General features: G+C 43.1%; 1 protein-coding gene across 2 annotated transcripts in view; it reads left to right on the top strand.

Annotated features, from left to right (window-relative positions):
• CACNA2D3 (calcium voltage-gated channel auxiliary subunit alpha2delta 3) overlaps nt 1-23,747 on the top strand; it is an 851,905-nt gene that overhangs the window by 682,214 nt on the left and 145,944 nt on the right. For both annotated transcript variants that reach the window (XM_045078786.1, XM_045078785.1), the window contains 2 exons: nt 5,056-5,177; nt 7,790-7,870. In XM_045078786.1, the coding sequence (XP_044934721.1) occupies nt 5,056-5,177; nt 7,790-7,870 (203 nt within the window). The remainder of the gene's footprint in view (nt 1-5,055; nt 5,178-7,789; nt 7,871-23,747) is intronic.

The raw sequence follows: 23,747 nt of genomic DNA, 5'->3' as shown, positions 1-23,747 counted from the left end.
ATGGTGGGGCGGCTGGGGCAGCAGCCAGGAGGAGGACTCCTAACGAACGGCTCCAGGGCATTCAGCTGCTTCGCGGTTCTGCGGAGGCATTCCTGCCTGTCCAAGAATCAGGATTTCAAGTCTGTTGTTTATTTGTTTGTGTTTATGCTTTCATAAACCTCGGAGCCTCTGCGTGGGCCTGAGGGCCGCAGAGCCCCACACCCGGGAGTGGGCAGTCTGGTGGGACAGCGTTTCCTTGTGCTTCCAAAGAGACCCAGATGGACAGCGGGCTGGGCTTCCCCGAGTCCAGGACCCAGATGCCCTTGGAAACCACTGCTCAGCCTCTGTGTCTACATCGAACATCAGGGTCTTACCACTTCAAACTGGTGTTGGAGCGGAGCAGGAGGGAGCTTGGGAAGTCTTTTCTGACCCTATTAATGTTTCTCAGTTTCTTTGTGTTGTTTTGTTTCTCTGAAATAAGAGGCAGTTTTAGGCTAGGGACAAATCTAGTCCAAAATTCAGAAAGTTTGCCAAGTATGGATGGGAGGGTTCAGACATCGCCATAGGACCTCACACACCCTGACCTAGAGATACCTGGGGGTGAATAATGAAGCCACAGGCCAGCCACCGATCTTAAAGGGGCTGGCCCCATGGACACCTGAGCAGGAGGTGCTCCTGCCCCTGCAAGGCCTGTTCAGCAGTGCTCTTAGCCGAGACCCCGATTGCAACCACATGAGATTATAAACCAAGTCTGGTAAACAATGTATCAGTAGATCTGGAGATGGCTTGTGACCTGGCTTTCAATTCCTGCTCTTTCTTAGCATCTCAGATTTGTCATTTAGGAGGTTGGCTGCAGTCGTGACTCAATTTTTTCCAAGCCCTCTCTAGCCCTTTAGCTTTGCCCAATTGTTTTTCCAGAGGGCAAGTTCTTAGAAGGACTAGAAGTGTCGAGACACACATCACCTTCTCCTTTTGGGACCTAGAGAGACAGAAGGAAACACAGAAACTGACTTTCTCATGCTCAGGAGAAAGGCTGTTGTTTGTCTTGAGATTAAAAACAGACAAACCAGAAGAACCACCATCACAACAAAACAGAACACCTTGCTGGTCTGACCTGTAGATCACACTCAGGACTGTTGGTGGAGAGCACCTGGCTCGACCCACTGGTTTGCCCCTAAGAAATGGCAGTAGTGATCTCCCTGGGTTCTTGTGAGCATCAAAAAAACTATAGACGTAGAGCCATGTTGAGAAGCTAAAAATACCTGCAGGTACAGGTTAACTCTGCTCCCTGTGACATTACTACTATGACCCAGAGTGAGTAGTCATTGGATATCTGGATGGATGAGATCATTTTCCGTCTTCAAGAAACTGATACCATTGGTTCATATGCAGGCATCTTGAGGCATATTGTGCCTCTCTGTGTCCATATATATTTATAATAGAGGCACAATGGAATCCAGTTCTGTTGTCTTAGGGTCTCGTACCTATCTACCCCATTCAAGTAAATGACATTTTTTTTAAAATTTAGATTTATTTATTTGAGAGAGAGAGAGAGAGCCAGCATGGGGGAGGGGAGAGTGGGGCAGTGGGAGAGGGAGAGAGAATCGCAAGGGGACTCCCCACTGAGCGCAGAGCCCGACGCGGGGCTTGATCTCACAACCCTGAGCCAAAATCAAGAGTTGGACCCTTAACCAACTGTGCCACCCCAGTGGCAAATGGCATTCATGAAGACCCAACCAGAGCTCCTGAGCTCTGAGAATCCCGTATACTTGTGGGAGCCATTTTCAGTTCTAGCCTGTGTTCCGTAACTCTGATAGAATCGTGGTAAGTGTATTTTTTCTTCCCAACTTCTACATGAGGAAATGGGACTCAGAGACTCAACCTGTCTCACACACCACCACAAGAACCCCTAGTATCCAGAAGTAGGCTTTTCTCCTCCCCAGAGGAATCACTGCTTGGTACTTGTCAGGAACCCGCAAGGTTTCCTGGCAACCAGACCCTCTGCTGTTAACACCAAAGCCAATGGAGATGGAGCAATGCAGACTCCCGCTGGCCTCCCTGGGTGCAAGCAGGGGCTGGTCGTGGGCAGCAAGCACTGGGCCCTCATTATGCAGTGTTCTAAGCCTATCACCTCCTGTCCTCAAATGTGCCCATCAGTCTATTTTCCCACCTTCCGGGCCTGGAAAAGGGCTCCGTGTAGCACCGTTAACTGCTGAATGAGAAGCGTGTCTTCCTCCCCGCGGTTGTATGTATCCCGTCATTGAACAGGACCATCGCAAGTGAAAATGCATGGTGCGGTGTGGGAGGCGGCTGTCCCTTCTTCCCGGGGCTGGGCAGTAGAATCTCCTTCACACACCTGTCCAAGTCAGGTTTAGGAAGAATCTCATGTGTAAAGAAAAAAAAAATGCAAAAGCTTACATTTCAGGGTTTGTGAGTCTTATGGCTTTTAGGATCAGAAAGCATTACCACTGAATGGATCCATGCCAGGGGGAGCTGGTCTATAACCTCAGTCCTGGGACTTCCCATGCCCCACAGTCAGAATAATTCAGGTCTGTGCACCATCTCAGCCCCGCTCACGACTCCACAAATGGTCTTCTGAATGACAGCAGAGAACCTTTACATGGGAACATGGCCATCCGGACGAGGAAATTTGAAAGAATTGAGAAATCCTGTTTAGAAAAGATGTCGCGGACCACTTTGAATACTTGAGGAGATTGTATCAGAATATGAGATTTGGGGCGCCTGGGTGGCTCAGTGGGCTAAGCCGCTGCCTTCGGCCCAGGTCATGATCTCAGGGTCCTGGGATTGAGTCCCGCATCGGGCTCTCTGCTCAGCAGGGAGCCTGCTTCCTCCTCTCCTCTCTCTGCCTGCCTCTTTGCTACTTGTGATCTCTCTCTGTCAAATAAATAAATAAATAATCTTAAAAAAAAAAAAAGAATATGAGATTTGACTTATCATGTGATCATTAAGCATACGATGAGTGTCTGATGAGTGCCAGGCCCTGGCAATGTCAAGAAAAATAAGGTCTCTATCCTTAGAGAGGAATTAGGACATTGTAGTGCAAGTTAAAACAAGGCATACGTCCATGCTAAGAACTTTAAGGGTGGCCTCCAATGGTATGGGTTTCTTCTGGGAGTGAGCTTTGCATCTTAGGAAAAGATCAAGGGACCACTCTTTGGCCATACCCTAAAACTACAGAAAGCTTTCCTGAATCAGAAGCCAATTCAAGTAGTTTCCAAGAACCAAATAATTGTAACTTAGCATATAAATTCAGCCATGCTGTAACAATGTAGAATAGTTGAGTATTTGTCTCCCTTGTCTGTGGGATCCAACTCCGCACTGCGAAATGCTAGATAGAAAGTAGTGCCATTTCTGATTTCATGAGTGGTCTCTTCCCTGCACACACACTGTCCCCTGATTGTTCTCCCTTCCTGCAAGCCCTCTGCGGACTGTGAGCTAGCCAGGCAGACCTTCCTCCCCTGAGTCCTAAGGTATGTGTGTCTGGAGAGTAGGTCAGGGAGGAAGGAAGAGGGCAAGGATCTCTACACGGCCAACTCCTACCTCTGTTACACTTTTTCTAAGAAAAGTAAAAAATCTACTTAAGAGGTTGCTCTTCCCAAGGATATGTGATCACGTGTGAATTTTAAGGCAAGACAGAGCTTTCTGAATTCCTTTATCTTTGGATATGATTTCTGGAGGCTTTGATTGTTTGCTTGTTTTAGATGCTAAGATCGTCCATTCACTAGATATACTAGGAAAAATCATTTCCCCCGCTGGCAGTCTGATTGCTGGAGTTCTACAAGGCATTTGGGTAATTTGGGGTGCATTGTGTAAGGTTCCCTCTGCACTGGGAAAGGCAGGCTGGGGTTCTGGAAGCCTACACCATTTTTACCCAAAAAAAGGTGACTGGGACGCGTTGGCATCTGGCTTTTCCTCGTTGAGTGATGCCAGGATCCTCACCCCAACTCCTCCTCCTCCTCCTCCCCTTCCCTTCCCTTTCCTCTCTTCCAGTTTTATTGAGAAATAATTGGCAAACACAACTGTAAAACCTTCAGATGTACAGCATGATGGTTTGGGTTATGTATATGGTAAAATGATCACCCCAGTAGGTTGATTTAACATATCTCATGAAGATAAATTAACAAACAGGAGAAAAATCCCCCTGTGACGAGAACTCTTAGGATTTCGTCTCTTCACACCTTGACTGTGGGTCCTGCTGCCGTGTTAGCTGTAGTCTCCTTGTGTCATGAGAGCCTTAAGGACCCACCTGCATTATCCCTGGACGTTTGGACCTTCTCACCACCATCCTCTAATTCCCCTTGCCCCCACTGCCAGCCTCTGGTGACCACAACTCTGATCTCTTTTTCTGAGTTTGGGGGGGGGTATTGTTTGTTTGTTTGTTTGTGTTTCTTTGTGTTCCATTTCCACGTATAAGTGAGCTCATACAGGATTTGTCTTTGTGTGTCTGATTATTTCACGTCATACTTTCAAGTTCCATCCGTGTTGTTGCACATGGTAGAACTCTATCATTTTTTATGGCTGAGTAATATTCCATTGAGTGTATTTGTACCACCATTTCTCTTTCCATTCATCCATCAATGGACACTTAGACTGTTTCCCTATCTTGGCTGTTGTAAATTATGCTGCAGTAAGCAGCAAATATCATTTTGAGTAAGTGTTCTTGTTTCCTTTGCACATATTCCCAGCAACAGAATGGCTGGGTCCGACGGTAGTCTTATTTTTAAGTTTTTGAGGATCCTCCATACTATTCTCCACAGTAGCTGCTCCAGTTTCCATTCCCACCAACAGTGCACAAGGGTTCCCTTTTCTCTTGCCTTTGCCAACACTTGCTATCCCTTATTTTTTGATGACAGTGTCCGAACCGGTGGGAGGTGATATCTCACTGTGCTTTTGATTTACATTTCCCTAATGACCAGTGGTGTTGAGCATCTTTTTGTGTATCTGTTGGCCACTGGTATTTCTTTTGGGGAAAATTGTTTATGCAGGTACATTGCTCATCTTTAAATTGGGTTATCTGTGGCTTTCTGATGTGTTCTTATTCCTTTCCATTTCAAGGGACTTCCTGAAAGCTGGAGACAAGGAGAACATTTTTAATGCAGACCATTTCCCTCTCTGGTACCGAAGAGCTGCTGAGCAAATTCCTGGGAGTTTCGTCTACTCCATCCCATTCAGCACAGGTGGGTGTCCTTGTTGGAGGTGGGGGTGTCTGTCTGTCTGGTCCTGCTGACCCAGGCATTGCATGCAGGGTGTAGGGGAGCTGTCTGAATGCTGGAGCGAGGCAAGTTCTGTCTTGACAGTGAATGCTGAATATTGGCCAAGCAGTGAACCATCGACCTGTCCCATAAGTATAACGACCCCAAGTAAAATGGAGCTTTTGCTTAACTAGAGTGTGCAAAAACTGTTTCAGGAAGTAGGACGGGTATTTTTTTACTGTGTGGAATTGGAGTACAGACATCTCAGTAGATTTTTTTTAATGTTGTTATGGCCCCACTTAGAGAAGATTCAAGGAGGCATAACATCCTTTGCCAGAACCTTCAGTGAGTCACACTACTTTGGAGGCCCACAATTCCCCCATCAGAAACTAAATTGATTCGGATCCACATGCAGAAGGGAAGGCTTAGAGATTGTGTGTGTGTGTAGCCTTGTGCTCTCCTGACAGAGGGTTACGACCAAGGAAAAGCACGTAGCCAGTGATTTTTCTAGTCCTGAGATTTTATAATATTAAAAAAAAAATTAAGGTTGCCTCCCTCCAAAAAAGAACTGAACACCATCTTATTTCAACCAGGTTGAGAAGCAAAACAAACTGAAAATAGTTTTTAATTGCCCTTGGCTTTTTCTTATCTCTCATAGCTGATACTTTTTGGTGCCCATTTTCTTTAAGACTCTGACTGTGCTTTGTAGTTAACTTTGGAGGTGGATAAGACCTAATTCTATAAGCTTGGGTTGCTTTGGACTGTTCAAACTATACTTATATTTTATCTTAGAGCCTCTCAACTTAGTCTTCTGCAAACATTCCTAAATCAACCCTAATGGGGGGTTCTCTAGTGCTTCGTGTCGAAGTCCGCTCCCTGATTCTTAATGTCGCTCATTTCCATGAATGAACACATCTTCAGAAAGAGCACTTTCAAAAAGTTTGCGGAAGACATGTTGACCAAAGTTCTCAAATAATTAGGTGAATAGACTCATTAGGAAGAGGGTCATTAATGAAGCTGGTCAAGGAAAGGCTAAATGTTACTGTAGAAATTCCCTGAGCAGGTGTAATTTTAGAAGCGATTATCTTGGATTCTTTCCAGGATCGAGATTCTTGGAGTCTACTCCTTTGTATCCACACCCACACACGTGTGTGTTCTCATAGACAAATGTCCAGGTGACTAAAGCTCTTTCTTTGTGTTTGTTTGTATGATGCTTTATTGTAAAAAATATCAACTGGGAGACAGTGAACTTTCTCATTCTGCTGCAAACCTATCCAGGTCTTCTTTTATCATGTAATGTCATGATGCTTTCTCTTTCTTGGTCTTCTAAGAAGAAAATAGAACTTGACTTGCTAGAATTGGGTTGGAATCATCAAGTTATCCTTTTTTCTCACAGGATGGGTTTTGCTCCAAGCTGGACAGGGAGAAGGAGCCTTGGGAAATCAGAGCTATGAGCAATCATCCCCTGTGTATATTTGCTTTGTTACTTTTCACCATTTTCCCTATAGAAACTTACATCTGAGTAAAACAAATTCTGGTTAATTGGGACTGGTGTAGAGTTGGTTTTCGGCAAGTGGGATTTTCATTGAACTTTCAATGAAATCCTATAATCAAGAGGACTTTTCCTTGTTCATGGTAAAGTTAAGGATGACTTACCTTAGGAGATTTCATTCTTCCTTTGGATTTGGAGAGGATGCTAAACATTAAGTTCAAGTGTTGTGGTGGGGCTCTTCCTCATTTTTTAAAGAGATTTTCTACTGTGTCTTGATTACCTGTATGCACTGGAAAAGAAACTAGTCTTTATTACTACTTAGACTTGAGCCAGGAGAAAATTCTCAATTGCTTTGGTCATAAGTATATTCAGATTCAGGTCTGCCTTCTCCCTGTTTCCCAATTCAACTGGATCCCATTCCTCAAAACCTTTTATAAGGCAAGCATTGTACTAACAATGATTAACCCAGAAGGTTTGAGATTTCTGCTCAGTGTCTTTTAATTTATGGGTATTAGCATCATTGTTAGTAAATGAAAATCTCTTAGTAGTAATGCCATATTATTACCACATTAATAAAAGTTGGAAACGGGGATGCCATTCTGAGTCTATCTCTGATTGGAATGGGTTTTGCTAAGAAAAACTGAGCTTGAAATTAGAATTTTATAAGTCAGTAAAGTCATAACCAACAAATGAGAGCTGAAGTTCCCGACGCGTGGAACCATTTCAAAACCTTATCTCATGGAGCCCTCCACGGCTGTATTCAGAGAAGCAGTGTAAATATGTCACTGACAAGAGTAAACACTGTAATTAGGAACCACAAATCATAAAAAGATGTGTTCCCTCCAAGGGTGAGTAATAATTTTGATGTAAAGAGGCTGGACATCCCCACCCACTGCAGTGGTCAGAACTCGGTACACCAATTCCCCTAACTGAAAAGACTGTCTCCGCAGCACCTGTGGCCTCACAGAGTTGGTCTACTCTGGGTTCTGGGAACCAAGCACCAGTACCCTCTGCTGAGTTGGTGACCATAGGCCAATAGGATTATCCTCTTAACCTGTGCACGCGACTCTCTCTTGTTTTGTCGTGATGGTTTCTCTTCTTTCAGGAATCGTCAACAAAAGCAACGTGGTGACAGCGAGTACCTCCATCCAGCTCCTGGATGAACGGAAATCTCCTGTGGTGGCAGGTAAAGGATGGATTTTAGTCAATTAATTTAATAAGCATGGCCTCCATTCAATCTGGCCAATCAACTGCTTCTACACGGTGTGTCCATTCTTCACAGAGTAAGTTTTGAAAGGAAACAAAAATGAAAAATTATTTCTTTCTTAGCTTGGTGTCATCATTACAACTCCAGGTTCTGACAGCTGACTGTGTTGGATGGAACCACGGGAATCTTTCCCAGCACCCTTCCCCTTCAACTCTGAGCCAGTAAGAAACTGTTGGTACACACAGAGGAGAATTTCTTGGACGTAGGCAGCATGCTCGTTTAAAGTAAGCTCCAGAGCTGAAATGTGCCTTCTGTGGAGAGCCCGAGATTTTCACCCCTCTCCTCCTGCTAAGGAATTGGAGTTAGATGTATATTCAAGCGCCAGGTTTGGGACCAGGAGAAAGCTGAAATGTTTCATGAGGTAGTCTTGAGTTGTCAAAGAAATCCTGTCTCTGGCTTTTGCCATCTCTTTCACTCTCAAGGGTGGCAGTAGATGTCTGTGGTGGCTGGGGCTTTCGTTGCTGACCTTTTGGCCTGACCAAAAGTCGGACCTAGGGTCTGACTGACTGACCTAGGGTCTGAAACTGCCCCCAAGTGTTCCTTGGAGGACAGCTGATGACAAAAATGGAGTCTGTAAGTTTGTCCGGCGCATCGTCTATTTCTGACATTGGTGGAGCCATTGGTTGGTGGACAGGATGGGCAAGACCCTCCAAGCACCATCGTGATGCTGGTTCGATTTACTAAAGGGAGTTGTTCCATTTCTGGGAAGCCTCCCTGAATGAGCTGTACTGTAGGGGGACATTGAACATCAGATATTGTGTCTTTGCACACTGTGAATATTTGTGGGAAGGACTACGAATGGAGCAGACATGTTTGAAGTGGTTGTTCTCTGGCTGGGAAACACTGGGCTCTTTTCCCCACTTTATTTCTGACTTAGCCTACGCATCCTAATTGTATTAGTAGGGATTGAAAGAGCTGGGGGCAGTTGCCCTGGGTATTCCTGGCTTGTTGGATAGGGGAAGGAAGACGGTCTTACGTATCTGACTTGTATAGCCTCTTGAATTAGACAGACCTGTAACTAATCAGCCAGGAGGTAAGGACTCTGGGGATTCACGGCAGCTGTCTTCAGATTTTGTCACCTAGCATCTCCTTGAAGAAGAAAGTAGGAGATGGGGTCATCGAACTCAGTAGGGTTTACTTTTGCTCAAAGGAGGTGAGCCTTGCTTACCCCTAGGGTGACCCTTCCAGCTCGTTCTGGAGGCTTGTTATCTCCTTGGATTGGGGCCACTCCCGCAGCAGCTGTCAAAGACATGGTCTGACCAAAGTGACTATGCGTCTGTTTGGAATTTACTGAAAACATTTTCGTTAGATTTCTGATTCAGTCATCGTGAAGAATGTTCTGTGTGGGCCGTAAGATCACCGTGCCCAGCCCAGCCACCCCAGTCCAGGCTGGCAAACCCAGCTCAAGTGTTTCCAAACACCTATTATTTCATAAATGTCTGGCTGAGTATGGGTGAAATGGGAACTCGGCCTGGTACTGTGCATGTAGTGTGGAGGAGAACATGAGTTTTCCAGATGGTTTGCTGATCTAAACTGGTCTACTGTGGAGTGATATGGCTGCCCAGAGACCACAGGCAGGTCCTGAGACATGCTTTGGCCAACCGTGAGTGGGTGGAAGAGAGATCCTGCTGTTTACTGCTACTCAGTGTGCATCAGCCGGTCCCCATCTTCAGAAGATAATTATAGAGCAAGACAAAGAAGCAAGGTTACCCAAGGAACTGTGTTTAATACTTAGCTTTCAAAACTGGTGGTGATTAACCTTCTTTTGAAGAGTATGTTTGGTAGACGTAAGTAAAACAGATTTGATCGGTCTGCTCTTGAAGGCCGCTGGGGATGCGGCACCATGAAGGCAATGACCTGAGGAGGACCCTTCCGTCTCCAAGAGCAGAGTGGCCTCTCCAGCTCTCCCCGCAGATGCTGTTGACTCTGACTCACCCATCATGTCACTGTGTGATTAGGTTCAGTAACTTTCTTCTGTGTATTTTCCTCAAGTTAAGTAGACATTGTTTACTCCTCTAAAATAAAAAAAAAGGTCATTTTAATTGGGGAAGAAGCCTTGTTTTGGCAAGGGAAGCTGAATATGTGAGCAGGCTTGCCCCCACCAGTGTGCCTCCCACAGCAGAGGGAAAATAGCCAACTGGCAGTAATTTGGGGTTTCAATGAAATCCTTGTGTTAAATCGAAATGTCTCTGGAAGGAAAGGTGTACAACTTTGCAAACAGGTATCAAGGATGACTTTGAAAGGCCTGTGCTTCTCTCAGGCCTGATCTGGCATTCTCGTGTTCATTGGCTCTGTGTGTGTGTGTTTGGGACTGAAAGAGTTGCTTGTTTTGTTTTGTTTCTGCTTTATTCTTTTTTTTCCTTTCTTTCTCTCGTTTTTTCTTGTTGTCTTTTTTTTAAACAAAAACATGTAGATACTCATCTGTCAATGACATCTTTGAAGAAAGGGCAGTCCAACTGGGCAGGATGCCATCTGTGCGTCAGCCTTTGGTGCATAAATGGGCCCCATCCATCTTCTTGGCCGAGGACGTTGCTTGCAGTCCTTCTCTTGAGGGACCTGCCAGCTTTCCAGCTGCCACTAGTGTGCTGGATTTTCTTAATGGCTTTCCCACTGCAATGGAAGAGGTGGTAGGACTTTCTCTTTGGCCTACCAAATCTCTCCAGAACCCTGGAACTTTCTGTGAGTGTCAGGCCCCTCATTCATTTTTATGTTGTTACTAGGAACACAAACTTCAGACTATAAAGTCCACATAGGTTTGTCTCTCCCTCTGTCACCAGCTAAATGTGTGGTCTGGGGTCTCTGAAGGTCTATCTAAAATAAGATCAGGATCATTGCCTCCCTCACCTTACTCTGGCTTGATTTGGGGATAAAATGAAAAAAAAATTAGAATATGAAAAAGTACAAAAATGCTAGGATTTGGCGTGACCTATTTTTATCTTCAAGTAGGCAGCATATTCATTGACTCATTTATCACTATTTCCCGATCCCCTTCTTTTACCAGGAGCTCTAGATATACTCAAGTTCAAGAACCAGGCTCCACAATGCCATTCCCTTCCTCCCCTAGAGACCTGTAAAATAGCAGTTATTTTTAAAGCCATGTCCACAAAGGGCAGGTGAATAGAAAAGCTGGACAATTATCCAGAAGGTCGCGGAAGTCAAAGACTTCACTCTTTTCCTCTCCCGTCACTCAAAACAGAACCCTATAGAGTGCCCGAGGCACGGTGGTGTGATCTTCAATAAGAATTTTATAAAATGAATTGAACTTGTAGAAACCTGTTCTGCCCTCACTTAGTTATTATGGACTTGAGTTCCATAAGTCATGTAGATCATGTGTTAATTCTCTACCATGCTCTTAATGGGGAGACTGGGCCCTATGGACCAAAGACTGCTTCTACCACGAGAGGACAGAAATGACATGGAGAGAAAAAGAGATGCACAGAGGGAAGACCTGAGTCCCCAGGGAAGGTGGAACTGTGCGGGGAACTTCTCCCCTCCTTGGATCATTTGTCCACCCCCCACCCCCCGTTCTCCTTCTGGACTCACTCTGACAAATACACAATACAGCATCTCGGTTTTCCCTAATGAAGTTCAGATTTCAGGATTTTTTAAATAACAGATAATAAATTTCGATTTTTTTTGCATTTGCTTTACAATGTAAATTTTAGCATATCAGAATCTAGAACCTCTTCTACAAGTGTTCCAGGTGGATTTCTTAAGTAAAATTTAAAAACTCTCCAAAGGCAAGGGCACTCGCGATTATCTTTGTATTCCCAGTACTAAGCACAAAGATTGATATGTGACAAAATTGTCAAAGATTGTGGCAGAATAAATAACTCACAGGAGATGGGCTTCATTTTCTTCTGTCCTGTGTAGGTACGTAAGTGCGAATTGTACTGTCCAGACAAGGGGAACACAGTATTTGACAAAAACTCTAAGAGGCACAGTCAGCAGCTACAACTCCAATCCATGCCCTAGTAATCGGACACAGACCACTATGGATATTTTAAGGAATAGAAGAACTGTATAGTGCCCTAACCTAATGGCAGCTGTGCTGGCCCAGTAGTTATCTCTGCATCAGTAAATGTCTTTTCTGAGGTCTGAGTGTTGAAGGGATGCTTAGGATAGCTAATCTCATCAGCAGTGAAAAAAAAAAAAAAAAGAAAAAAGCCTATGAGAGACCCTAGAGAGACCCTAGAGGCATTGTTTTCCTACAGAAGCAATTTTTTTTTAAGATTTTATTTATTTATTGAGAGAGAGACAGTGAAAGAGAGCATGAGCGAGGAGAAGGTCAGAGAGAGAAGCAGACTCCCCATGGAGCTGGGAGCCCGATGTGGGACTCGATCCCGGGACTCCGGGATCATGACCTGAGCCGAAGGCAGTCGTCCAACCAACTGAGCCACCCAGGCGTCCCGGGAAGCAATTTTTTTTTAAGCAGATTTTTTTGAGATGTGATTTACACACCAAAAATTCACCTATTTAAAGTGTAAAATTCAATTATTTTTTGTAAATTTGGGGGAGCTCTGATATGCCAGTCTGTTTCTTCAAAAGAAACATGCTAAAAAATAAAAAGAAACATAAAAATATAAAAAAAATATAAAAAATATTTAAAAAAATAAAAAGAAAGACATTAAATCCATTCATTGGGGGGAATTTGAAAATGGGGTGATGTGGCCTCATTTGCATAATTCTAGGCAGTTCAGTGAAGGGGAATGCTTGATGTTAGGACAGATCTCACTTTAACCAGCTAATTAGGGAACAGATGAACACTGTGGGCCACTAGCTATTGTCAGGTATGTGATATTTAAACTGAGTCTACTGCTTAATATGAACCTTTCATTAGAAATGGGTGAATAATGGTTGGCAAGATGTTGTAGGCAAGTCATCAGATTAATAATATTCCTTTGGTGGCATTTCATGTATTTGGGGCATACTAGCTAACTAGTATGGCAGGAATTACTGCATACTTGTTAATCTGCGTGGCTAAGCTTCTAGTTTGTCAGATCTGAGCAATAGGAGTATTTCATCTTGGCAAAAATGAATACTTACTCATTAAACCAGTAGTTCTCCACCAGGGGCAATTCCATCCCACCCAGGGGACATTTGGTAGCCCGGGGCAACATTTTTGTTCCAACTGGGTAAGAGGGGATGCTACTGGCATCTAGTGGCTAGACGTCGGGGATTCTGTTAAACATCCTATAAGACACAGGACAGACCCTGAAAACATGAAGAATTATCTGGCCCAAAATGTCAGTAGGGGAGAAATTGAGAAAACGATAGGCAAACTCCAACTTTTAGCACTTTCAAATTCAAATTCAAATTCAAGGAGTTAGCTCAGTGGGTTAAAGCCTCTGCATTCAGCTCAGGTCATTATCTCAGGGTTTTGGGATGGAGCCCCATATTGGGCTCTCTGCTCAGCAGGGAGCCTGCTGCCCCCTACCCCCCGCCCCCAAGTCTGCCTCTGCCTACTTGTGATCTTTGTCTGTCAAATAAACAAATAAAATCTTTAAAAAAAAAAAAAATTCAGATTCAAAATGTTTTCCCTTATAGGCCCATTTATAAAAAAAAAAAAATCTTGTTCCATTTCTTCATTCTGTAATTAAATCTTTCAATACATGTAAATCTAGCACGTACTGTGGACCTAGTGCTGGGGACATAGCTGGGAACAAGCACCCTCGAGGTCATTGCCGAGTGTCTGGAGGGTTGTTGGCTGATACACTAGCAGGGCGCTGTTGGCATGGCGTCGCACCTGGAGGCTGGGGTGACAGCTGCCCAGCGAAGAATCCTCCCACTCAAAGGCCACAGCACTCCCCGAAAACACTGAGAAAGACCCAGCTGCTGCCAATGGAGAGCTCCGTTTGTGTGGGATGCACAGAAACAGACACGTATTGCCCGGATGGGAGAAATGGGAGGAGGGGGACGAGAAGAAGGGCCTCAGAGTGGTAAATACTTTAAAAAATTGACCGTGTTAGGGCGTCTAATGGCTCAACCAGTGAAGCTTCTGCCTTCAGCTCCAATCATGATCTCGGAGTGGTGGGATGGAGTCCTCCATCAGGCTCCCTGCTCAGCAGGGGAGTCCGCTTCGCCCTCTGCCCCTCCCCCCTGCGCATGCGCACTCACTCTCTCTCTCCCTCGCACGCGCAAATGAGTAAGTAAATTTTTAAAATCTTAAAGAAGAAAACAGATAAGGGTAAAGAGAGGAGGTGATGCTGGCTGTGGCAAAGGCAGAGATGCGTGCTCTACTTCACCCATGTCTGTTTGGCTGTGTGGTGGAGCTGTGCCTCTCCAGCCTGGGAAGGTTGGGGCAGGTCAGGGAAGGCCTGACCTGAGCAGCGCGTTGCAGGGGGTGAGATGCAGCCCCCATGCCCAGATCCGTGGGAAGGGCATTCCAGGCAGACGGAACCACTTCAAGAATCTTGAGTGAGATCTCTCCTGCATGTTGTAGCCACGTTCCAGGTGGGTGCTGTGAGACACAGATGAGCATCTCAGGTGTCAGGGGTATTTAGTGCGATCTTGAAGCAGGACCAACAGGCAGGTTGGCAGATGACCCAGGGAGAGGTGGGGCACCCAAGGCAGGTCTGTGTTCTAAATGTCAGCTACGAGGTGAGGCTTTTTATGTGTTTGGTATTTGGTTTTCTGCTTTTTTTTTTTTTTAAGCTGACAAATAGCAACAATGCAAGAGCACAAAGAGGTCTAAGCCAGTATGACTGACAATAGCAAACATCACAGAAATGGGTTAATGGCGGGGCTGCCAATTGTGCTGTATTTCAAGTCGCCACATAGAACAGCTGCTCCGCATACCACCGTAGGCAGGGAGGGGGGGCACGGTAAGGATTCCTGTTCCAGGAATAAAAATAGCCCAAAGTTTTGAGAAACCGGATCCCGGTGTGCTAACTCCCCAGGATACTCACTGCCAGGAGTCGCTGTCCTTTTATAAACCTTATCAAAAGCTCCAGCGTATCCTCCACCCAAAAATCAGTGGCAGAATTTTCAGATAACAAGTCCTCATGCCCGGCTTGTGCATTCTGAATCAGCAAGTTGAGACTCCTCTCTTCGAGGTCAGGGTGTGAGTTGGGCATTAAAGCCAACGTGAACTAAGGCTTTGGAAGTGAGCCCAGGGCCTTTTCACCTCTCTTATAAAATGAGGTTGATGGGGGCTTCAGTTGGGTTTCTAAAGCAACCTCGTTTTTGAAGAGGGAGATTAGTTTTATCATCACAGACAAGGGCAGAGATTTACCAATAATGGGGAATAACTTACACCCAGGTTCTATCTGGTTTTAGGGAACCCTGTCAAGGGGATTCCTGTCAAGAGAAATAAATTTGCTATAAATATAGATAAAGGGCTTGACCATGAGTAGCAGCTAAATTATCATTGCGGTTGCTTCTGTTGTACTGCTGGCTACACCCACCACTACTCACTCGCCCGTACTTAACAGCCACGTGCTGTTCTCTGTGAAAACTTGCACAGGAAATTCCATTCCATTATCTTGACATGTTTCACAAAACTTTGAGACATGCATTTTCAGGTACCTGTGCCTCAGAGCAGAGGATGGCCAACTATAGCCCATGGGACCACATCTGGGCTGCAGCCAATTTTGCTTTGTTTTTTTATAGTTTTATTGAGATATATTTCCCACTATAAAATTCACCCATGTAAAGGATACAATTTATTGGACTTTAGTGTATTCACAGAGTTGTGCAACCATCACCACAATCTAATTTTAGAACAATTTCAGGGTGCCTGGAGTGCTCAGTTGGTTAAGCCTCCAACGCTTGGTTTCAGCTCAGGTTATGATCTCACCATTGGGAGATGGACCCTTGCATTGGGCTCCATCGTCAGTGCAGAGTCTGCCTCTCTCTCCCTCTCCCTCTGCTTCAACCCCTGCTGTGCTGTCTCTGTTTCTCAAATAAATAAATAAAATAAATTTAGAATAATTTCAACATTCCAGAAAGAACCCCTTGTACATAGACACTCTCATTCTTGATATCCTATTTCCTATCCCAGCCACAGGATACCACAAATTTACTTTCTGTCTTTATGGATTTGCCTATTTTGGACTTCGCAGATATAGGGAAACACACAGACCATGGCCTTGTGTGATTAGCTTCTTTCACTTAGCTTAATGCTTTCAAGGTCAGTCCATATTATAGTATATGTCAATACTTTGTTTCTTTACTGCCAAATGGTATTCCATCATGTGTACATACACCATTTTGTTTATCCATTCACCAGCTGATGGACATTTGGGTTCCCGTTTTTTAGCTATTATTACCAATGTTGATATGAACATTCATTTGCATGCTTTTGCGTTGCTATCTATTTCCATTTCTCTTGGGTAGTAGACACCGAAGAGTGGCATTTTGATGTCATGTGGTAACTCTGTATTTGATATTTTCTAGAACTACCAAGCTGTTTTCCAAAGTGGCTACATCATCTTACAGTCCCATCAGCAATGTATAAGGGTTCCAATTTTTCCACACCTTCAGCAGTACTTGCTGCTGTCTTCTTGATTTTAGCCATCCTAGTGGGTATGAAGTGATTTGCATTTCCCTAATAACTAGGAAAGTCCACACCACTTCTGCTTTGATGAAAATATGCCATAATCTATTTAAAAAACAAAACAAAACATAAAACACTAATTTGTTGACTCACTTATTTCACCATCTTTTTATCTTATCAAAATGAAGTGGATATTTAAATCAGAGGCTATGTAAATAAATGTTGAAGACAGAGATTCATGTTATCAGAAGGTGCCTATCTGTTGTGCCTAATGTTTTTGTATATGCGGTTACACAGAAATCCCAATCAAAGATCCCAAGCCTTCTAAAAATATATGCTTTCGTTGTCAGTCAAGATAGTGATTTACTTAATCTTTGCTCTGGTTTATAAACCTCTGAACAGTGTAATCAGCATAATGCTTGGTAGAGCATTGGAAGTGCCCTCACATGCTTTGGTGGAAAACAGTTTATGGGATTGTTTTTTTCCCAGCATGGCTCATGAGAGATTTGGGGATTTATTTAGAGGCCTTTATCCAGGCAAATCTCCTAGTGACCTTGTTGGGATCTTGATCTTGTTTAAGACTAGAATATATGTGACTCATGCAAAGTGATGTGCCCACAGAGGATAAATGAGCTGATGTGAAACTCCCCTCCCCGGAAGAGAGGGACAGGCATCAGCAGAGTCCTCAGCGGGAGTATAAATACTCTGACAGTCAGTCTGAGAATTCTCCTATTCATGAAAAATGCTTTGGCCAGTTGATGGTGGGCAAGGGACAGTGCTGGTCAAAGACTTGGCATTCCCATGGCCTCCCAACGTCTGTGCCCACCTTGAGCTCCTGGGTTCTATTCTGGATAAAAAGTTCTGCATGAGACCAGCTTGTCATTCCTACTTCGAGACCAAATTATATGTGAACAGGCTGAGGCAGATGGGAGTATACGATGGTCTTTAAACAACAACAACAAAAAAAAAAAAAAAAGAAAGAAAAGAAATTTTGGAATGAATCTGTAGTTTATTGTCCTTCCTTATGCTTTTGATCCACTAACTTACTCCTACCAACTCCCAGATTTGTACTGATACAGTCAGGATTTAAAGCCAAAATTATTTTGTTATTGAATTATTTGCCTCATGCATTTCTTGCTCTGTTGTCCTATAGGATCATCCCACACCCCCCACCCCGACCCCATATTCTCTCCAGAACCCACCCCAGACAGGTTTCATCCACCGTGAAGTGCTTCTCTTTGATGCTACCTAGAACTTCTACATTATGGAATCCAAACTGCAAATATTCATTATCTCCCAGTTTCTGTGAGTCAGGGATCTGGGTCAAGTTTAGATAAGTCCTCAGATTCAGGGTCCCTCACAAAGGCTACAGTCCAAGTACTGTGCCAGGGTCTCTCATGGGGCTGCAGTGAAAATGTTGTCGGAGCTGTGGTCTCATCTGAAGGCTCAACAAACAGAGGAAATGCTTCCACTTTCACTCCTGAGAGGCAGAGCAGCAGTCAGTCCTCACGGGTTGTTGGTCAGCAGCCTCCCTTACTTCCTTGCCATGTGGCTGTCTCCACAGGTCAACTCACAATGCACAGGGTCCTACATCATTCGGCTTCTCATTACCCTGTAACCTCAGCTCTTTCTACTTCCGCCTTTACTCACTCAGCCACACTGCCCTTTTTTGTTCTTCAAGCGCATTAAACTTCTATGTCAGGGCCTTTGCACCTGATGTGCCTTCTCCCTGGGACAGTTTTCCTCTAGATACCTTCACCACTGACTCCATCTTTTCCTTCAAGATTCTGCTCAACTGTTTAATGAGAGGGATTTCCTGATCACCACGTATCAAGTAGAAACTCTTCTTCTCCCATTGTCTCCAGTACTCTGTGCCCCATACACCTGCTTTTCCACCACCTGATATGTATTTTATATGTCTTTATCTTCTCCTTCTGTGAGATGTTAGGTTCCATGGAGCATATACTTTATATTTGTTATTATCTGCTTCATCTCTGATAGTTAGAAAATTGACTGGCATGCAGAAGGTGCTTAGCATGTGTCAAATTATTGACTTTGCATTGTTTTGTAATCATATTAGCTAAATCACTCAGACTTAACTCTGACTTTAACTGATTTTAGTGCTTATCGCTGGCACTTGAATGGCATGTCTCCCACGTTTTTAAGATCTTCTTGCTCTCCTTCTCATCCTCCCCTTTCCTCTTGCTTTTCATAATTTGTCCTTCAATCAATTAAAGTAGCTCTTGAGTCATTTTTCTTCAAAAGCCATGTGTAGGTGGCACGCTCCCTGAACCATTATGTATTTGAGAACTGCAATCTTAGTTTTGTTCCTTGTTAAGTTTCATTTTTTATTTGTTTGGTTGCTTTCTGGATTCCAGAATTTTTAATTTGTACCTTAAAACTTGAAAATTTTTACCAGGATCTATTTATTTTGTTTATATGTTTTTTTTTTCTAATATACACTGATTGAGACTTTCATGTACCAAGCACTAAGCTAGATTAACTTATAAGATTTTTTTTTTCATTAATCTCTCTTATAGGAAGCTTTTCTTTATCTATATAATTGGAGTTTTTCTTTAGCTCAGAAAAGATACCTCCTCAGACTTTCTTTCCTTCTTTGATAAATTCTAATCTATTTATCAGGAAAACTAATTATCCATATGTTAGTGCTTCACATTTGCTCCTTCATTTCTATCATCATCTATTGCTTTCAGCTCGGTTTCTTTCTTCCCATATTCCTGGAGTTAATATTCTCTATTAGGTATTCTGTATCACTGATTCAATATGTTGCAATGGTTCCTTTGTACCTCTGATGGTGGCCGTGGTCTATTTTATTCATTTACTACTTAGTTATGTATTTATTTTTATTTATTATTTACTATTATTCATCATTTTTTAATTATTCATTAGTATTTTATGATTGTTTGCAATTATTTACCCCCTTTTTCTTATAAAGGGACCTAATATCCTTGCCCATTGCCATGTCAATCACTGTGCCTTCCTATTGGAGCTGTATGCTTCTGTGCTTCCTTAACTCTGAACTTAGCCAGATGCTTGTTGTTGCCAATGGAATGTGAGTGGGTATAATGACACCAAATCTAATCAGAAACTTAAAAATTTTACTGGGGTATGTTTTTAAAATAGATATTTCATGCTTCTTCTGCATCTTGTGGGCAGTGCTGCCTTTGTTCTCTCTCTCTCTCTCTTTTAATATCTTTTAGGAGGGTCTATTTAGGTTTCTTTCTTAATTTTCACCACCATTACAATGTGGGATGGTTGCCACTGAACAAGATGAATGACTTCCCCGTAAGTGTCCCTTATCGTTGACTTCAGATTACTCCTTGGAGGCTAAAATAGAAAACTATCTTGATATGCACAGCCTCTAAACAAACATCCAGTGTCTAAATGTCTTCCATCTAGAGTGGCATTGCAGGATGGGTAAGAGATCCCATGTGATCTGACTACTCAGGTGAACCAAAGTTATCTGTTGTTTTCATTCCTTGTAAGAAACAGTAGATAAAAACTGTAGCCTCTAAACTATGCTTATCTTACTGTCCTCCCTTGCTTGTATCATCCTATTATATGCTATTATTATTGAGATTCTTCCTCTCTCATGGAGGAATACAGCAAGATCTTCATGGCAGATATTGTAGGAGTTAAATGTCCGCAGACTTCTTCCATGAGAGGAAATGGTTTCCCTCTGGTTTGTGAGTCCCCTGTCTCAGAGGAAAGACTCCAGAGTAAGACTGGGTGGTGTAGACTTTCTTCCTTTGCATTCCTCTCATCTATCTCATGGTCATATCTCTTCTTTGGCTAGTGGGCATCCCTCCTGGAGACTTGGATATATGAGCAGCATTCCCAATTTCTAGACCCTCATAACTTTTTTTCTTCTTTGTATTCATGAGAAACGCTACTTAATAGGCAGTACTCAATTTCATCATTTTCTCAAGTAGCTGCAGGAGAGTACAGCTGAATTTCTACTCTTCCCATTCTAAGAACATCTTTACCAGCTCAGTAGGGTCATGAGTGATATAAGAACCTTCATTTTTCTTGGCTTTTCATCTGGTTTCCTGTGTCTTCGTGAGACCAGAGTCCTGACAGTGACACACTGGCTGGTGGTTGGGTTTCTTTTCTCTGCCATATTTTAGGGTAGGTGTTGGCAGTGCTAGGAAAGGATCCCAACTCTGACTTCTTCAAACCTGTCACATCCCATAAAGTGTTATTGGGTGTTGGCCTTAGAAAGACCCACATCCAAATTCCTACTCCACTACTTACTAGTGTCACAACCTTGAACACATAACCCAAATCCAGTGATTGTCTTTCTTCTGTAATGTAGCCATGAAATACCTACATGATTTGGTTAATACGAGGCTTAGAAAAAATGAAAATATTACACTTGGGGAAATACTGGCACAAAATTGGGTGTTTAATAAACATTGAATGTGTTATTACAATTAATATAATAATGCCATAATCCTGAGACTGCGGTTCACACAGAATGCATGAAGAATGGTGGAGGGGGTTGTACTATTCTTGTATTATCCTGCAGCTGCACTTGTCAAGCCTATACCCAATTACCTGTATGACTTTGGAAAAGTCCTGTTCCATTTCCATGCTTCTCTTTGTAAAATAAACATAGAAATATATCAGAGTAAGAGATAGTTTTAATCTTTATTGTTAACTCCAGTTGGTTGGTACTGGGAACCCAGAAAACAGAACTGAAATGATTTTGAGGCCATAGTTGGGCTCAGAAGATCAATTTGCCATAACCTATTAGCAATGTCTAACGTGGGTAGGGAGGCTGGTTCTCACACTGTCCCAAATTTGCCAAGCCTGAACTAAATGCTCTTGAGGGATTTTCTCAGTGCCCAATCGTCTGGGTCTTCTTGATGGACCTTTGTAATTCAGTGACGTCCTGTCCATCTAAATGAATATTTAGTATCAGTGGAGTCAAAAGTATGTGTGGGTATTCCAGTTAAGAATCTGAAAGGGGCATGTAGGTAGCACAGTTTGTTAAGTATCCGACTTCTGGTTTTGGCTCAGGTCATGATCTCAGGGTCCTGGCATCGAGCCCCACAACAGGCTCCACACTCAGAGGGAAGTCTGCTTGAGATTCCCTCTCCTTCTGCCTCTCCCGCTTGTGCTCTCTCTGTCTCTCTTAAATAAATAAATATAATCTTTAAAAAAAAAAAAAAGAATCTGAAAGGAGAGTGGTAGACCATGAAGCTGGTTCTCCAAATGGAATGAGGTTTTGAGACTTCATTGCAACTCCAAATGGAATGAGGTTTTGAGACTTCATTGCAATTAAAGAAAGAAAGAAAGGCAAGCATTTTCATCAAAACAGAAAACAAAATAGTTCCCTAAAGTTATGCATATAAACCACATCCCAGTGATGCCTTGTAGGGTTTAGAATATCTTTTGCTGGTAGATTTCTGTCCAATAACATTTAGCAATGGATTTAGCAATGGTGGGTTTGACCAAACCAGAAACAGTTATTTCCTGATTTCCAATTGAAAGTTATAGGTTTCTAACAGTTGTATGATCATATTAATGTGTGCTGCAGACAGATTATTTTAGAAACTGATTTGTCCACTTCCTTTGACATTTAGGATCTAAGACAATAGTGTCTTATTTCTGGGGTAACTTGGTTACCACGGGTAATGAGATTCGATTTTTATGAACCTCCAGGAGGAAATCATGTGAATCACTTCTCAGTCTTGCATTTTGGCAAGGAAAAATTAAACACCCAAGTTGTCTGTTGGTGTTCTATACATCTTAAGCACAGCATTCTTCTTGCAAGTCAGGGATACTCGCCTTAGTTTTAAAAGCTTTGGGGGCGCCTAGGTGGCTCAGTGGGTTAAAGCCTCTGCCTTCAGCTCAGGTCATGATCCCAGGGTCCTGGGATCAAGCCCTGCATTGGGCTCTGCTCAGCGGGGAGCCTGCTTCCCACTCTCTCTTTGCCTGCCTCTCTGCCTACTTGTGATCTCTGTCAAATAAATAAATAAAATCTTTAAAAAAAAAACACTTTTCAGGTATCGATTTGACACTTTCTCTACAATTTCTGTGGCAGGGTATATTCTTCATACTTACTTTATATATGCCTCACTTCAGACAGTTACAACATCTGTTGGGTCCGGCTGTTGTGAGTTTGTGATCTCTGGCAAAACAAAAATCACTAGTCTATAGTCATGCTGTTCTACTAAATATGATTTTAAAAAAACAAACAAACCAGTATTTTAGATGGTTTTCTCAGAAACTATCAATACTCGACACGAATTTTGTTCACAGCGATTGCTCAGCAAGGCTCTATGGTAGAAGGGCATTTGTTGAGGGGAATTTATGAATATGACAGCAGCGATAAGCAGCTGAAAATAATCTATGAGACGTTTTCAAATTACCCCTCATGAGCTGTGGTCCTTGTGAAAGATAATTTGCGGTTCTCACAGAATACCCTGCAAATTGGGTCTTTGATCTGCGATGTTTTTTATAGTTAAAACATTTCATTTCTCATATTAACAAGTGATAACTCTGCATTTGTTCGTCTAAACAATTTGATTTCTATTTTTCTGTGCCGAGAGGCTGTTGACATTTCAGGGTACGTAATTATTTTCATTGCCAACTGCTGTTTGTGGTGACTGTAGGCAAAAGATAGAAATCTGAATATACTTGGGCATTGTTTTAAATCATTTTCCGTAAAGACTCATCCTAAAACAGGGATCTGTTTGCCTGAGTTATCATCTGTACTTAGAAACCTAACAGGACATGGGTGTTCATGAGCGAGGAGTCTAGTCTCACTCCAGGTTTTCTGCGGTGTACTGGAAGGTCTCTCATATACCCACTGTGGGCAGAGGGAGGGGGTTGACCTGCGGTATCACCAGACCTCTGGCAGAGCCCTATGCACTCACCATCTGAAGTCTCAGTAGCAAAAGGGAACATGTGTTATTGGCCTTGGTAGCTCCCAGTTTACGTAATACCTGGTCAAGGATCTTAGTGCTGGTTGCCAGGATTACATGACAAACGCTCACGGGAACACCTCTCACCATGCCTGGTACCTAGCATGAGATCTAGAAACATTTGGTGAATTGAGGACATGGGGATGACATATAAAAAGATCTTCTAAATTTCCTTTGTCATGTTGCCTTCTTGCCCAAGGACTTCCAGTCTGGGGCAAAGGAAAGAATGATTTTTTTTTTCCCCCCACCTGGAAAGCAGCCATTCTGTCCTGAGACTGGATGTTCAGCCATACTTACAGAAGAGCCACCCAACACAGAGCAGAAAGGAGGCACCAGTGCTTGGGAC

The sequence above is a fragment of the Mustela putorius genome, unplaced genomic scaffold (assembly GCF_011764305.1).
Source record: "Mustela putorius furo isolate JIRA1106 unplaced genomic scaffold, ASM1176430v1.1 tig00000095_pilon_pilon_pilon, whole genome shotgun sequence".
Classification (NCBI taxonomy): Eukaryota; Metazoa; Chordata; class Mammalia; order Carnivora; family Mustelidae; genus Mustela; species Mustela putorius.
This window is presented reverse-complemented; position numbering and strand designations above follow the sequence as displayed.